The sequence below is a fragment of the Leuciscus leuciscus genome (genome assembly GCF_965113295.1).
Source record: "Leuciscus leuciscus genome assembly, chromosome: 14".
In the NCBI taxonomy this organism is placed as follows: Eukaryota; Metazoa; Chordata; class Actinopteri; order Cypriniformes; family Leuciscidae; genus Leuciscus; species Leuciscus leuciscus.
In genome coordinates this window covers 27941766-27958202 of record NC_138738.1, presented here as the reverse complement: position 1 = coordinate 27958202, position 16437 = coordinate 27941766, and the positions used below count along the sequence as shown (strand labels likewise).

At 39.0% G+C, this 16437-nt stretch overlaps 1 protein-coding gene across 2 annotated transcripts in view; it reads left to right on the top strand.

Annotated features, from left to right (window-relative positions):
• Window positions 1–16437, top strand: part of spega (striated muscle enriched protein kinase a) — a 100958-nt gene that overhangs the window by 42564 nt on the left and 41957 nt on the right. For both annotated transcript variants that reach the window (XM_082136645.1, XM_082136644.1), the window contains exons 7-12: window positions 8723–8983; window positions 9149–9307; window positions 9421–9610; window positions 9697–9926; window positions 10097–10216; window positions 13914–14018. In XM_082136645.1, coding sequence (XP_081992771.1) covers window positions 8723–8983; window positions 9149–9307; window positions 9421–9610; window positions 9697–9926; window positions 10097–10216; window positions 13914–14018 — 1065 coding nt within the window. The remainder of the gene's footprint in view (window positions 1–8722; window positions 8984–9148; window positions 9308–9420; window positions 9611–9696; window positions 9927–10096; window positions 10217–13913; window positions 14019–16437) is intronic.

Below are 16437 nucleotides of genomic sequence, written 5' to 3'. Positions count from 1 at the left end.
TAAAGTAGGCTTCCATCGCGTTTTCTTTCCAAATTATCACTGGGCAGTAGAAAAGAGAAAATGTTAGCATTATACTCAATGTGAAAATAAGACAAAAAGGGTCATGTCATGTTATAAAATGTTAATATATAAATGAAAATAGATTAATTTATTATATATTTATGAAATTTATAATATAAATGCAGCTATTAAGAATATCTATATATCTATCTATCTACAGTATCTATCTTTTTTTCAAGTAGGCATCTTTTTAACATGTAATCCCATTGAATGTGAATGCTTGTTTTACTTTAACCTTCACATCCATATCTTAGACAAGCGTATACTCACAGAGATACAAACAATACACCATTGTCTGCTGCATAGACACAACTGCATAATGCTACATCACTTGTACATCACTCCACATGATGCTTAGTTTAACTGTATTGATTGTTCTTTTAGCATCTGAATCAACCACACACATTTAGCATAGCTAATGGTCACATTGCTCTTGGAATAAAATGATCCTCAACCACAACCTGGATGATGCGACGGCAGCCATATTGCGCCAGAACGCCCACCACTCACCAGCTTATTTGTGGAGAGGAGACAGAATTATGAAGCCAATGAGTATATATGGATGATTAGGAGGCCATGATGGACAGAGGCCACTGGGCGAATTTGGCCAGGATGCCGGGGTTACACCCCTACTCTTTCGAAAGACATCCTGGAATTTTTTGTGACCACTGAGAGTCAGGACCTCGGTTTAACGTCTTATCCGAAAGACGGTGCTTTTTGACAGTATAGTGTCAGTGGGTTAGCAGGCACACAGACCACAGGTACCCCTTTTCCACCAAGGCAGAGCTGGTGCTGGTTCGGAGCCAGAGCCTAGTTTCAAATCGGTTCTTTGTTTTTCCACCGCCAAAGCACCAGCTCCGAACCAGTAAAACTGGTTCTTAAGTAGCACCAAATCATTGCAGGGTCTAGAACGGAGCCAAGAAAGAACCGCTTGCGTCAGAGGCTGGGGCGGGGTTACCGTGGCCAACAAGACTGAAGAGAAACTTGTGACCGCCATTTTTAAATAGCAGCTAGTCGAGCTAATAGCAGCTCGATTATAATATCCGTCTATGTAAGTTACGGCGAGCTGCACGAACGCTTTGGATTCGCCGTTTGGATGCCGATTTATTTTCGCTAACCCATGAGCATCCATAGTAACGCAACGTCTATTTTTGTTGATGCCTTGTTCGAGATGCATCGGAGCAGCGTGGACCGATCAGAGCTGCGGGAGTGTTTGGAGATCATACGACTCCTTGTGCTTTTTGATCGCTTTCACAGTGCTTTGATTTCATGTGCTGATCGTTCTGCGAGAAGCCGATGCATCTCGAACAAGTCTGGTGTGTTTGTGTTTGGCGCTGCCGCACTAGCGTTGCTGGGCAACATGATACGTATGCAGTGACGTAAGATATAGCTCTGTTGTGGCTCTCTGGCCAGTGGAAATGCAAACCGGTTCTTAGTAAGCTCGCCAGTCGAACCAACTCCGAACTGGCAATAGCTCTAGCTCTGAACCAGCACCCGGTTCTTGTTGGTGGAAAAGGGGTAAGGGTGAGCACCCCCTGCTGGCCTCACTAACACCTCTTCCAGCAGCAACTTAGTTTTCCCAGGAGGTCTCCCATCCAGGTCCTGACCAGGCTCAACCCTGCTTAGCTTCAGTGGGCAACCAGTCTTGGGCTACAGGGTGATTTGGCTGCTACAAAGATTGCTCCGTTTAGGAATTAATAACCGGACCACACAATATGCGCAGAGATGTGGAATAAAACATCAATCACTTATCTTAGATGTTGATTCCAGGTGTGTTCTGAAAGCGTTTCTGAAAGCTCACTGCATACTGCTACCAGCAACACCCCGGTATTTGTTTGAAAGTTGAGTCGCAGCTCATTGGACGCTGATGCAACAGCAACCAATCAGCTGTGCCATGTAGATAATGTGATCGCTACCAAATGACTCAAAGACTTATCAGCCTGCACCATCTAGAGTTTCATGCCAGAACTAGGTAATTTACTGAGAGTATACTTCAAAGTGTACTTTCATAAACTAAACAATGTGCTGCAAGTATTTGACTAGTAAACTATCAGTATACTTATAAGTTCACTTGTAGGCCTTGTATAGTTTCAGTAGAAACGAAAAACCTCTAAACTAGTAGTGCACTCAAAGTTTACAATTAAAATACTTGTATACACTAAAAAGTGGGCCCATTTAGTCCCAAGTATATTGAAACAGTACACTTACAAGTATGCTTCTAGTATATATTAGTATATTAGTATACTTACTAAATAAAGAATACTAAAAAAATATACTTAAACATTAATTCAGTATACTTAAAATGAACTTGAAGTTTAAGGGTATAGCTATAAGTGTTTGTCCTCATTTTGCACAGAGTATGTTTCAAGCTTAGAGTGACAGAAAAACACCTCACTTTCATTTCTCGTGTTCCACAAAGAAATTAATCAGCGTCTTTCAGTTTGTTATTGAAAATGCATTTCATGTGGGCATTTAAGTGCGGAACAACAACAAGCACGTAAAGTTATGTCAAACCATACAAACTACAGTGAAAGTACCAGCAAATCAACTTATAATGGCACAGAAGCAACTTTCTTCTCTGCAAAAAAAGACCAGAGACAATAACTTTATAACACTGCAAAGGAAATTGAGGGTTTAAAAAAAAAAAAAAGAAAGAAAAGAAAAGACAGTGAGCCAGGTCCATTCAAACCAGGACATATTTACATTTTTGTCCAGAACTGTCAGGACAAGTACTGCTTAAATGATGTGACACCTTTCAACAAAGCAATGTTCCTGGAATTTTCCATGAAGCCGCAGTGTCTGTTCCGTGCTGAGGCCACTGCCTTTTCATCAGTGGAAACAAATTTATCAGGGACCACGTGGTACATCTATTATCTCCCCAGCTGTGGTCAGTTATCTCACTCTGAGCCATCTGCTTTTGTTCACTGGCCAAGATCCTCTGCAGTTTTTGTCTTCTGTTGCCAACCATTACACTGTCATTACAACATTAATGGTAGGAAATAAAAACCCAAGTGCAGTAATGAACTGTGAAAGTAAGAGTGGGTGGAATTAAATTACTAACATTAAGTACAACAATGCATTTTATTGTGATGATGTTGATAGCAAATTAATAATAGTAATAATGTCCGCATCAAGTTTTTTAATAGAATTTTTTTCAATAATACGATTAAAAATAATGAATTATTTTTTAATATTATCTGCATAATAAGTAGAGTAAAAAGTTGAATCACACTATACACCTACAACTATGGTATACATAAAACTATACATCTCATTGTATTTAGAATCCCTTAATCATAAAGTGAAAAAAATAATCTATTTCCTATTTATTTATTTTTTGATAAAAACTACTATTTGATAAATATTTTACGTTTTTCAGTTTAAAAAAAAAATAATTTTCCTTCTGTAAAAAACATTTTTCTCCATAAAATAATTATCAAGCCAACAAATGTTTGCTAGCTAACAATATGCATGTCATACCAACACCAAGCACAAGGTGTCACTATCAATATGCATAATAACTAATAGCTAATACTCACAACGTGACAGAATGTCTTGTAGCGTTTATACGCCCACGTATACATTATAATTAATTATTATTCATAACGGATTATGATCAATAATTAATTATTTAATTATTTTCAGAATTTACTGTAGCAGAATCAATAGTATGATCATTTTATCAGTTCATCCAAGGAACAGAAAGGATAAACAATTATTAACTCTAGGAAATATAATATCTTCCTGGCCAAGAAAGAATAATCCCCAGCTAACAGTAAATAAAGAAATAGCCTAAATCAAGGGTAACCGCATAGGTAACTTAGATCGAAGTTCAAGACAATAAATTCGTAAGCACATAACACAAGTAACACTCCTCTTTAAAATACAAACAAGACTTTATTGATTATTCTAACACATAAAACTAATATCTAACACAAACACACGCACACACACATTCATACGAGTTGCAGAAAGGAAGAGAGTGAGGAAAGAGTGAGATGATGAGTGAGATGATGAAATCTCAAGATTCTATATGCACTTATAAGACATGACCTGAACGAACCATCAATCATTAATTAATCCTTCTATCGTTTCTTAGACAGGTTATTAAATTTATATCAATACACCAGTTCAGCTTTTAGCCTGGAGGTTACTTGCTTGTCTTTTGCTTTGGGGATTCCCTTCGAAGTTTGTTATGTGAAAGGGGTTTCCCAGGTCCGTTGGTTGGTGGTGCTTGAATAGATGTCTGGGGCGGCCAATCACGTGGTGTTGGCGGATGAATGAAATGTCTTTGAAGTTGAAAGCGTGCGTTGCAGCCGTGAATCGTGGACCGAAACTTTGCAGCAAAACTTAACTTAAAACCGAGACTTTCAATCGGAAAAGAAAAAGGAAAACTCAGAAAAGAAAGAAAATTGAGACGAGAGTAGTAAGATGGCTTGAATAAAGCTGTTGAACCCGTTCTTCTGATCTTAATTTGGGTTCGTTGTCTCTTCGCGTCTACATGGTTACTCGTCTGTCTTAGATCTTCATCTCCCGCTGCATTTTTGTTCTGCTCTCAACATTGTTGCTTTTTTCTAAGAGCACGCAGAGAAAGAGCACGAGCTTTGTTCCGGGTCTAAGATTTTAAACTCAAAAGTTTGTCCCACCTCCTGAAGAGATCGGACCAATTAGACACTGGCTTTATTTGTCTCATCGTAAATCATGCATTATCTGGGATCTCCTTAGTCTCCAAGCTCTAGCAGAGAGTACAGAGGCCACAGTTTAGACATCATTACTATTATAAGAATACGAAAAATTTTACACAGATTTCAATCAAGCCATCTTTTGAATTAAGAACATACGATCGTACTGATAAGAAGCACGACACACTTTCATTCATGCAACTAATAGTTATAACAATTACATGACTTACATGGGATCTACTAAGCTTATTAAAAATGCATATAATTGGTAGAACAACGTAGGATTATGTTGTTGCATGATGTTTGATTATAAGTCCATCGAAAATTGTTCTTGAATGATTTTATGTATAGTTATAGGTAAAACCTCAGTTCTGTGGTTTGAAAAGATTGTACACCCTGAGGTCATTCAGAGGTCCTTAAGACAGATTTATTTATTTATTTATTTATTATTACAGGGACAGTGCATATTAATAAACATTTCTGCCAATATGCCAGAGTTAGCCAGAAGGCTATTTTTCATCTGCAGTCCCCGGACAGATGTTAAAAGTCACCCTAAAAGAGAGTAAAAGAGATGGGGTCTGTTTTGTTCATTGCTCATGGGACCTTGATCCTTAAGAAAGACGGGGTCTGTTAGTCGCAGGGGTCAGGTGACCTCTTGGTAGGGCCCTGAGCAGTACCATTTCTGAACAGATCTGTCTTGCAAAATTATCAGACGTTGACAACGTTCTTCCTTAAAGTTAACTAATAAAAGTCTTTGGTTAGCCGACTCTCTGGAGCCGGTGGGTGATTTATGGCTCTGGGTTGCTGATTTGAGTTTGGAATGTGAAGACTCTGTGTGGGACCTTGGTCTCTGTCTTTCTCTTAACCAATCAGTATTTGGCAACAAAGCTAGCATTGACCAGTTATTTCGTTAGTGCTGGGGGCTCTTCTAAATAGTCAGACCGGTGATGCCGGATCCGATGGCAAGATTGATGATGATCATGAGACGTTCTGAACAAATCTTCCCCCTTCATTCGCGAGAAGCAGAGAGTTTGAATTAATCTTCTGGAAGAAGATTAGTCTGTGTTTGGTTCATACTCGCAGTCGTTACAGTCTGTTACTATGTCTGTTGATTTGTAGTTGTATAGACTACAATCATAAGAAAAGCCATCTTCAAGCCATAATCAAAATACTTAATGGCTTTCATTTTATTTAATTTTTATTTTTATTTTTTTTTTTATTTTTTTTTTTGCATTTGATTCAAGGACCAGAACTAACTGTTCTCTAGGATATATCCAAATATGTATTGTCTAGTTTCATTACGGAATGCCATACCAATGAGTCTTCTAATGAACATGCCTTAGGTTTCAGGTGGCAATCGTTGACGTGTGACAACATGAATAATAATAATAATAATAAGGAAGACCAAGAATTTATAAAAGCGCAAGGGGGAGGAGGGAGAAAGCATTTAGGATTTTTTTTCTTTTTAGGATAGTTATGTTCCAATTTTGCTTTACAACAAACAAATGTGCTGGTATGGACTGATGAAAAAACTGATGATTTATAGTTTGTTATGCCTTTAATAGAAAGTTTTGAAATTTAAAAACATTTCTAGAAATACATTATTGCAATTAATTAGCATTTTAGAGGCTTTTATTTTGAATGCTGCAAGGACAGTCCTATGTTCTATTTAGAACAACAGACATGCATGGAAACAACCACACAACATATTGTAGTACATGATCATATTTTGCTCCTGTTGTTGAAAGTTCTAGAATGTAAATCAGATACAATTACATACATCTCCCATTTTCATTATTTACAGTATTCACAATATGTACAGAAGCTAACATGGTCAGCGTTTTAGAGACTTTGAGAATCTGTTCATTTTACGTCACACTTTTTGGTTACACTTTATTTTAAGGTGTCATTGTTACAGTGTAATTCTATATTTAAATATTTAAATACTGAGTACTATTAAGCAACTACATGTATTTACTATAGGGTTAGGGTAGGACTGGGATTTGGTTGAGGGCAGTGCTTTAAGTGGCCCAAAAGAGGTGCCGGTACTCTATAAAATTATTATTTTTTTTATTTTTATTTTTTTGCTGACTCCCCTCCTCCCCTGAGGTAACAACAACTGAAGGGGTTTTATATACAGCAGTCAACAGACGACCTTATAAAAAATAATAAATCCTTTTATTAGTTTGTGGATTTGTTTGAGCTAGAAAGAGCTACTGAACATAAATAAAATTTGCAAAATGGTATTGAAAAAATACCCTTAGAAAGAGCTACTGTATTAAGAGCTACTGAACATAAATAACGAGCTCGAACTTCTCACCACACCGGCACCCAGTTTGCAAGTCTAAATTAGTTGCTTACATTTAAAAAATGAGCATACAATAGCATAAAAAGTATTTTTAATGAACATAAAGGTCCATATTTAGTAAAAATCTTCACGAAACTTAATGAAATATTTAGTGAAATTAGAAAATATAAGATATTGTTAATTTATTTTGTATACACATTCTCATATCCATATATTTTGTTTTATTGTCACGAGTAATAATCTCAGGGTTTACTGGGTTTTACACGATTCTGTTTGTAGTGTGTTATTGGTGGTGGTGTACTAAAATAAACATTGTCACGTGTGTATAGCTTTCATCTTCTCACCGCTGATTCCTGATGGTTTAGAGGACAATTACTCGAGTCTCCCCCTGTCGTTTCAAAGAATAGTACAACGGCGAGCGCGTCAAGTATAAACACCTCGTCCGTTTGGGGAGGTGCGCGGATTGCGGGCGCAGTCTGCGGAGACTCGCGCTGCGGAGCCAGGCGAAAGTATAAACAAGGAGGAAGCGTGCATTGTGAAGTAAAGCGGCAGCGCAGACAAAGGATTAAAACAGATGTGCAAACGAGTGTACCGGTACGCTAAAAGCACGTTCTGGGCGCACGGACAGGTGGCGGTACGCTCAAGAGCTATATTTGGAAGTGGCGGTACTGAGTACCGGCGCGTACCGGCCCACTTAAAGCACTGGCTGAGGGTTAATTGCATGTAATTATGCATAATTTACTGTTTTTACTACGGTAAGTACATGTAACATATGCAACAAGGACACTGTAAAATAAAGTGTTACCCACTTTTTTTATTTATTACAGATTTAAATGAAAACAATCCATGATTTTCAATGTCTTAAGACATTTTAACCCCACTGCATCTTAAAGGTAGGGTAGGCGGTTTTCGGAGAGGCTAGCAATAGCAAGCTAGCTTTGAAAGCATAAGATCCCACCCTCCCTTCACAGCGTCTCCAAAACCACACCTCCTCCAAAACACATGAATGCGCATGAAATACCTCATGTCTCACATTAACTACCTCATGTCTCAAAGCACATCACATTACAATAAAAATGAACATAAACACCTTAAAAGAGCACTGACCAGAATCACCTGACTGCTGCAGGTTAATTTTGCGTTGATAGTATTGCCATTGAAACGCATAAATTCAAGTCATGAAAGCAGCATTAGAGCGATGTTTTGGTTCAGGAGGAACTGTGAAAGTTTTGGTTTGCGGTGCTCGGTAACTAACATCTGTCTAACTCTGCATAGCATAAAACACGCTGTAACTTGTGATGTCTGTGCAAGCAGGGTTTGCGGAGGTGTGAAATGCATACGTTGACATACAGTTAGGACATCGTTGCCCTTTTGGAATGAGAGCAATGATTAGATGAACATTTTAGTCCTACACCTTCCACAGACCATATATACATTACATTTAGACTACCTAACTTAGTGATTTATATCAGGATGAGAAATCTTGACTTCAAGAGAAAGAGACTTTCAACCAGCATAAAAAAATAAAATAATAATAATAAATAAAAACAATCTGTAACAAGTCACTTTTTATCTTGTCAATAAATGTTGATGTTTCTGCAAGTAATTCTGTTTCAAGCTAAGGCTTGAACTTCGGATTGTACATGACTTGTAACTGTTCTTTTCTGCCAAGCAGCTACTGCTGAGTCATCTCTGACCATTGCCAGACCAATGCAGGATGTGAAAGTCAAGGCAGGAGATATAGCCTTGTTTGAATGTTTCATAACTGGGCCACAGGCTTTGGATGTTGATTGGCTAGTCAATGGGAAGTTGATACAGCCAACACTATTTGATTGTAAGATGCAGTTTGATGGACATCGATGCTATCTTCTGTTTAAATCTGCCCATGAAGACTACAGTGGAAGCTATACTTGCAAAATCAGTTCAGCAAAAGGTAGGAGTCATACCTGAAGTGAGCATTGCTGTGTTACATCATATATGCATCAATAATAGGCCATCTATAATATAATATAATTAATATTGTTTTCCAGCAATGCTTATTTGCTTGTATAACTTCTGGATATTAACTGTGCTAATTTTTCCTACTTGTATGGTACAGAAAAACTCACTTGTACAGCTAATCTTCTGGTGATTCCATCTAAGGAGCCACTCTTCACACGGAAACTGGAGGTACTGGAGGCTACTGAGGGCTGGTCTGCACAATTTGATTGCAAAGTCAGTGGATTTCCCCCTCCTGAAGTCACCTGGACTCATCGTGGTAAAAATAAAGAGTCAGCTGCAGAAGATTTTTTTCTGAAATAACTCTGCTTGGAACAAAAGCAACAAAGACATTTGTCAACACTGATTAAAAATACCTATTTTGTGTCCTAGAACAACCTGTGGTGGAGACTGATAATATTCACATTCTCCAAGTAAATGGGCATCACTCTTTGCTCATCACTCATGTTAACAAGGAGAGTGAGGGATTTTACACAGTAATTGCTCGAAATGTTAATGGAAAAGCGGAGAGCTCAGCTGAACTCTATGTACAGGAACCTCGACCAGCCATATCCACTCACATGTAAGAAGACCAACTTTTCTTATCAATGTATAATTAACATTCTTTATTCTTTTTCTGTCTCATTTGTCTGTTCATTTTGCACTCAGGTCCAGGTTAGAAAAGATGCCATCAATCCCTGAGGAGCCTGAGGTGTCTGAGGGAGAGGTGGAACATAAGACAATGCCAGACTTCATAAAACCTCTCAGTGACCTGGAAGTAGTAGAAGGGAAAGAAGCAGTATTGAAGTGCAGGGTAACAGGCCTGCCATACCCCAAAATCATTTGGTTCCACAATGGCAAGATGATAGAGAGCACTGATGACGTAAAGATGATACAGTGTAAGTCCACAAAAATATTGTCAGAAGCATTTTAAATGATATTAGTGGCCATATAGTCTAACACTGCCTTGAATTCTAACTGGGAGCTTCTTATACGTTTACTACATTTATTGTCTCCCGAATATATGTCGTCTTTAATCATATCCTATCATGTACTGTACCTCTTCTAGACAGGGATGTTCACAGTCTGGTCATTAATTCTGTGTGTCATGGCCACAGTGGTGTATATAAATGTGTCATCTCCAATAAAGTGGGGAAGGCTGCCTGCTATGCTCATCTATACGTTGTAGGTAAGATGGAACTTCCTCTCATATATAGTAGTATTGTAACATTCATATCGTCGCTGTTGGGCGGAATCCTCGCATCTCCAAAACCATTATTTTTCAGGAAATTAAAAAAACTGCATTTTTGTAAAAGTTATTAAACATTGTATTGTTAAAGTTGGTATTATACCTTGTGTTGCTATCATATACTGTTGTGTACCAACATTAACACAACATTTCCCCAAAATCATGTTTAATTGGAGATACGAGATTTATGGCTTGGGAGCAGGGAGATACGAGGTTACGCTGTCATTGATAAGAACGGTACGGACCAGAGCCATAGAGAAAGAGTTGCGACACTCTTTGATGTCTGTCACTATGGCTGTCACGTGGTTCATGTAAGCCCCAATAGTTCCAAAACATACACTGGCTGTCATGTTCTTCTACGGGACAGACAGCAGCGATTGCATTATTGAACGGTAAATATAAAATAAAACACACACCCAAGTACTTTTTCAGCTGTTATAGCATTATTGCATTTTGTTAATGTCAGTTTTGCATTTGGAGATACGTTTTAGGCTATATTTTTGGAGGGAAAATCTTAGTGTTCATGTTCGCATGGGTAGTAGCACTGGCTTTAGCGGCTCTAACTTAACTTTTCCATATCATTCATCTGATGATGGACGTCTCATGATATTTATTTTAGCACAACTGGGCTGTATTAGGCTATTGATTCCCGTGATTTTGCTTATAAATTCCTATTCAGCCATTAGCCTACCTTCGTGATCACGCAAAGAGGTCTGCCGTGGCGGTCCGTTCAGAATTCGCTTAGAAGCTAGCTCACTTCTTCTGATGAAAGTGGCCACCCCCAGGACCACAACGTGAAACATGATCATGTTAAGACTAAGAATATAATTTTAAGATTAAGCCATACACATTATCAATTTACGCTTTTAAGTAACTTAAGCAATTAACTAACAAAACACTTGAAGACAAATGAAGGTTTTCATATAAAATATTTTTTATTAAACAATGGCAGACAACAAAAATGTGCTTGTGTGAGTGTGTGTGAACAAGAAAAACAAAAACCAGGGGCAGGTGATCCATGAAACAGACAGGACTGGTGATGGCCATAACAATCCTAGAGGAACAGCATTGTTCTCACAAGCCGCTTCACTCAAGACAACAAAAAATTATGAAAAGTAAGTATATCCCAAAAAATTTAATTAAATAAAAGTTGCTTGCTATAAAGGTGGTAGCGATTCATTACCGAACGAAGTCGCGCTAGCTAGCAGGCAGTGCTTGAAAATTGGTTGAAACAACCAACATAAAATATAAATAATTACGCTGTGCATGTACAAATGAAGACCAGTATAAGCGTCGCAAAGGGCCTCTGATACAATATAGACAGTTGACAATTCAAAAGAGGTCGATAATTCAGCAACTTACCTCTGGAACAACTCGACGCGCAGCAATGTAAGTGAATGGGGTCCAATGCCCAAATGACAGTGTTTGGAACTAATCCGATCTTCAAATCCCGGAAGTAGGCGGTTAAAAGCGCCGCCATTTTTTACAACGGAGGTCTATGGGAGTGTCGCAACTCTTTCTCTCTATGGCTCTGGTACGGACACACTGGTGCCAGCAGTGTTCATCAAAGTCTGCGGTCGTGTTGAGCCTTTTGACAAGAGACAAGGCTTTAAGAGCTAATCAAAGCTAATGATTGTGGCAACATACATCTTCCTAAACTCCATTTTAAAGGTTTAAGAGCTATAAGTAATGCAAAACAAAAAACGATGAACTGATTAGGCTGTCTAATAGGCGTAAATTAGCCTAATCTGCACGCAAACTTACCTTCGTGGTTCACAGGCTTCCTTCTGCACCGAAGCATTACATCTATCGATTTTTAACAAAACAAGCCTACTCAAATGTATCTAACCGAACTATTTTCACCCGTTATTGTCTAAAAAGCAGACAGAGTTATCCAAAGATAGGCTTACTTGGCGCCAGTAGACAGCCCTTTTTTCTTCCATAAATAAAAACCTTGATACTTGGGGTATTTTACATGCACAGTTGTAATAAGGATCCACTGGAGGCAAGTTGATAGATGAGAACCCATGTGCAGTTTTATTATAACTAAAACAAAACATGAAACAAAAACATGGCGTGGCATGAAAACGAAAACAAAAACAAAAACAAAAACAAAAACAAAAACAAAAACAAAAGCTTGAACATGAACTTTGCACAACAGCAGACTACAGGAAACAATACTTGACAAAGACACATGGTAAACATGAGGGCTTAAATACACAGACTAATGACAAAACAAGGGACACCTGTGCACAATGATCAGACAATAAACCAATAGGCTTGTTTGAAATGAGCAAAATCTGCGCAGAACCGATCACCGGTGATCAGCGCGAGATGCATGCCGGTTAGAAATGTGTCCGAGTGCGGTCCGCCTTGCTCTGATGTCATGCTGACGTATGTCAAAAATCTCTCGCGAGCGCAAGGCGCACGTGTCGGATTCTGCAGTCGAGCGCAGTTGCTCTCCACCGACTGCGCTGATCAAAAGCACGATGGGAAACGACTTGCTGACGACACAGCTTAAAGCTCATTGGTTTAAACAACCGTGATGCATTGTTCTCTTTTAAAATGTTTGATTTTAAAACTCTGATATCATGTTTTATGTGTATATGTTATGTGTGAATATTCCCAAACTATCTGACAGTGCGATCTCTTTGGGTTATGCAATTTAATTTTTATAAAAAAATAAAATAAATAAAAACACGTGTCTGTAGGCCTATTAAAGAAAAAATGATTGATAAACATGTATTTGGAATGGAATTAAATAAGAAGTACTTTGGGTGTCTTTTTCAATTTATTTATTTCCATATAAAAGCAACATAACTTGAATTACATCCAGTTTATTAGCAACACTGTGCACGAGCGTCAATCCCGCGATATCCATCTTTGATCTCACAGGTGTCAGATCCACTACGAGAAGAGAGAACTGTCCGGCTTGCCTGCGCTTTTTTCACTCCTCCTCTCACTACAGCCGCCTACTCTCGACTACATTTCAGGCGAGGCAAGGCGCATCTCAAACAAGCCTAATGACAAGACATGGCAGGATCACATGACAAACAGGGAATCACATGACAGACATGGAAACAAGACAAGAACAAAACCAGACCAAAACCGTGACAACAGTGCCAACTTCGAGTCAGTAAAATAATAATAAAAACAATAATTGAATGGTGGTGTCCAAAACATTTAATTCAATTCAAGTATTATATTAGATACATTTTAAAACTTCAATGCACATGGCTAATAAGCCTAGTAATAATAAGCCTAGTAATAAGTAGATATTTAAAATACATCAATAACTGATATCATAGTTTAAACAGATAAAATCATAGTTAAGGCTTGCTTTACATGTTGCTCGACAAGGATTTCTTAATCGTTGCGACTTTCAATCTTGAGGAAGAAGAGGTGGAGTTACGAGGATTCTCAGACAGTTGAAGTGTCCAATGGAGTTAAGAGATTTGCTCTCAAACTATTTTCAACACTTTAGATTGGTTAATAATTTGTAAAAATAACAGACCCACGTGGGGACTGACCAATAGCATCGGTTTGTTTTTTTTGCATCAGCAAAATTTGGACAGGAGGTTTCCGCCCGACAGCGACGATATGTGTCTGCCTCACTAACATTGTAGCTTCTTGACAGTTAGACTTCCTGAGCCACCTGATGGTCCTCCAGTAATTGGATCTGTAACTGGGAGAACGGTCTCATTGAGCTGGAAAGGACCAAAAAACCTGGACCCATCCATTGGTAAATTTGTCTTTTCTTAAACTACCCTGGTATGATAGTTCCTGATATTTTTTGTTTAAAGTTAGTTTATCATGTTCTATAATCTGTGATAATTAATTGACAACCAGGGGAGGGTGTGATAAGATGTGGCAGTGGGTAAATTCTGCCACCACCTAAATCTTTCCCCGCCTGAGTGTTTTTTTTTATTTTATTTAATTTTTTTAAGGGGGCTATCGGATGCCCATTTTCCACAAGCTGTTATGATTCTTTAGGGTCTTCATGTAAAGTTTGTGTTTAGTGTGTTTAGGCTTTTTGAGGTTTTAAAAAAAAGGAGTGAATGGATTTTTTTTTCATTGTAGGGTGCTTATGTCCACACACTGCAAAGACACATTTATATGCAAACACCATGTAAAAAGGAATTTTGCATCCGATGAGCCCTTTAAGTTGCCAGCCACCGCCAGCATTTTTGATTATTTCCACAAAACTTTCATGGACCCCAGAATATTTTGTTGTATGAATATCTGAACATGCAATATACTGTAAAGGCTGCCCTTCGAATTGGTGATATCATGGAGCAAGTTCAGCTTGGTCTCAGTTTAGCTCCTCCTACATGGCACAAGGCAGCCCCAGCTCAAAGGAGGAAGCTGGTAGTCAACGAGGTGCAAAAGCAGGAGGAGAGGATGAGATGTATAAAGGCCATTTCCCAGGCCAAGCAGGGAGAATGGATGAGATGGGAGAGTGTGGAACAACGCAAGATTGGCTGGCAAGACCTATGGTCAATGGAACAGAGTAGAATCAGTTTCCTCATCAGGTCAACATATAATGTTCTCCCATCACCACAGAACCTAAACCTCTGGGTAGGAGAGGATCCCTCATGTCCTTTGTGTTCATCACCTGCAACATTAAGGCACATTTTGACAGGGTGTAAGGTGACTCTTAGCCAAGGACGGTTTACTTGGCGCTATGACCAGGTGCTGCGATGTTTGGCCATAGCATTGGAAGACAAGCATAACATGACCAATAAGTTGCCACCTGTTCTATCAAAACATTACACACAAAACACAACATTCCTCCGCCCAGAAGAGCAATCATTGAGAAAAGATGTTAAAAACAATCCTCGCCCAGGACAACTGGAAGCTGCTAGAGACTGGAAAATGCTGGCAGATGTTGATCAACGGCTTATTTTACCACCTGAGATTGCCACCACTAACCTTCGACCAGATATTGTTTTGTGGTCTGGATCAGCACGCCTTGTTCACCTGATAGAGTTAACCCTTTCGCATGTACGATCACACCGGTGTGATCAGTCTAGGCTGGTCCCTGGAGCGTACGATAACACCGGTGTGATTAGAACGGTCAGTGCATGACGTGATCAACTGCTAAATTCAAATGTGCTTTCGCGCATTGGCTGGCGTTCAGAGCTGTCATATATCACAACTTTTCAGTGTTTTCAACCACATAATGTTTATTTTAGGTTTCAGACATACAAGTACTAAAAAAAATATACATTTAGAGTTTGTAAAATACACACTGATGTCAAAGGAAGAGGCAATAATAATCCTTTCCATTATAATTAGACACGTTTTATTCATATCAGATACACATTGTGTAAGTAACTTTAAAGTTTACTCTATTCTTCTCCCAGTTCACCAGTCACTTACTTTTATGTATTTCGGGAGAAGTGGATGAATTCATGTGTTGTAAATCCAACAGATCCGATTCTCTAAACTGCGTCTGCGGCACAAACTAAGATGGCGGTGCCCATCACGCATACAGCTCAACTAACGCAATCGTTATAAAGGTGTTTAAACAACAAAACACTTCCACTTGCATATATTTGACAATCGGAATATCAGATATTTCATTCCATATCTAACAAATTTGTGAATATTTTGAAAAAAGGAAAAATGACATAAAAGCAGATCATTCATTCAGCTCTGTTGTTGCTGCGTGCTGTGTGTCACGTGACAAGCAATGACGCGTCACCATGGAAACCATAAAGTGACACGTTCTAAATAACGGTCGCCTTGAAAAACTCACGCTGGGGGGTCAGCCAGAATATTTTTAAACTTACATGTGAAAGGGTTAACAGTGCCATGGAAGGATGCTGTAGATGAGGCGTATGAGGAAGAAACTGCGGTATGCTCAACTAGCCACTGAAGCGGAACAGCGAGGATGGAGAGTCCGGGTTTACCCAGTGGAAGTGGGTTGTCGAGGATTTGTGGCACACTCTACAACCCGGTTTCTCAGAGACGTCGGATACACGGACACACACACACACGGACACACACGGATACACACACGGACACACGCACACGCACACGCACACACGCGCGCACATGCACACGCACACGCACACGCACACACACACACACACACGCACGCACGCACGCACGCACGCACGCACGCACGCACGCACGCACACACACGCGCGCGCACA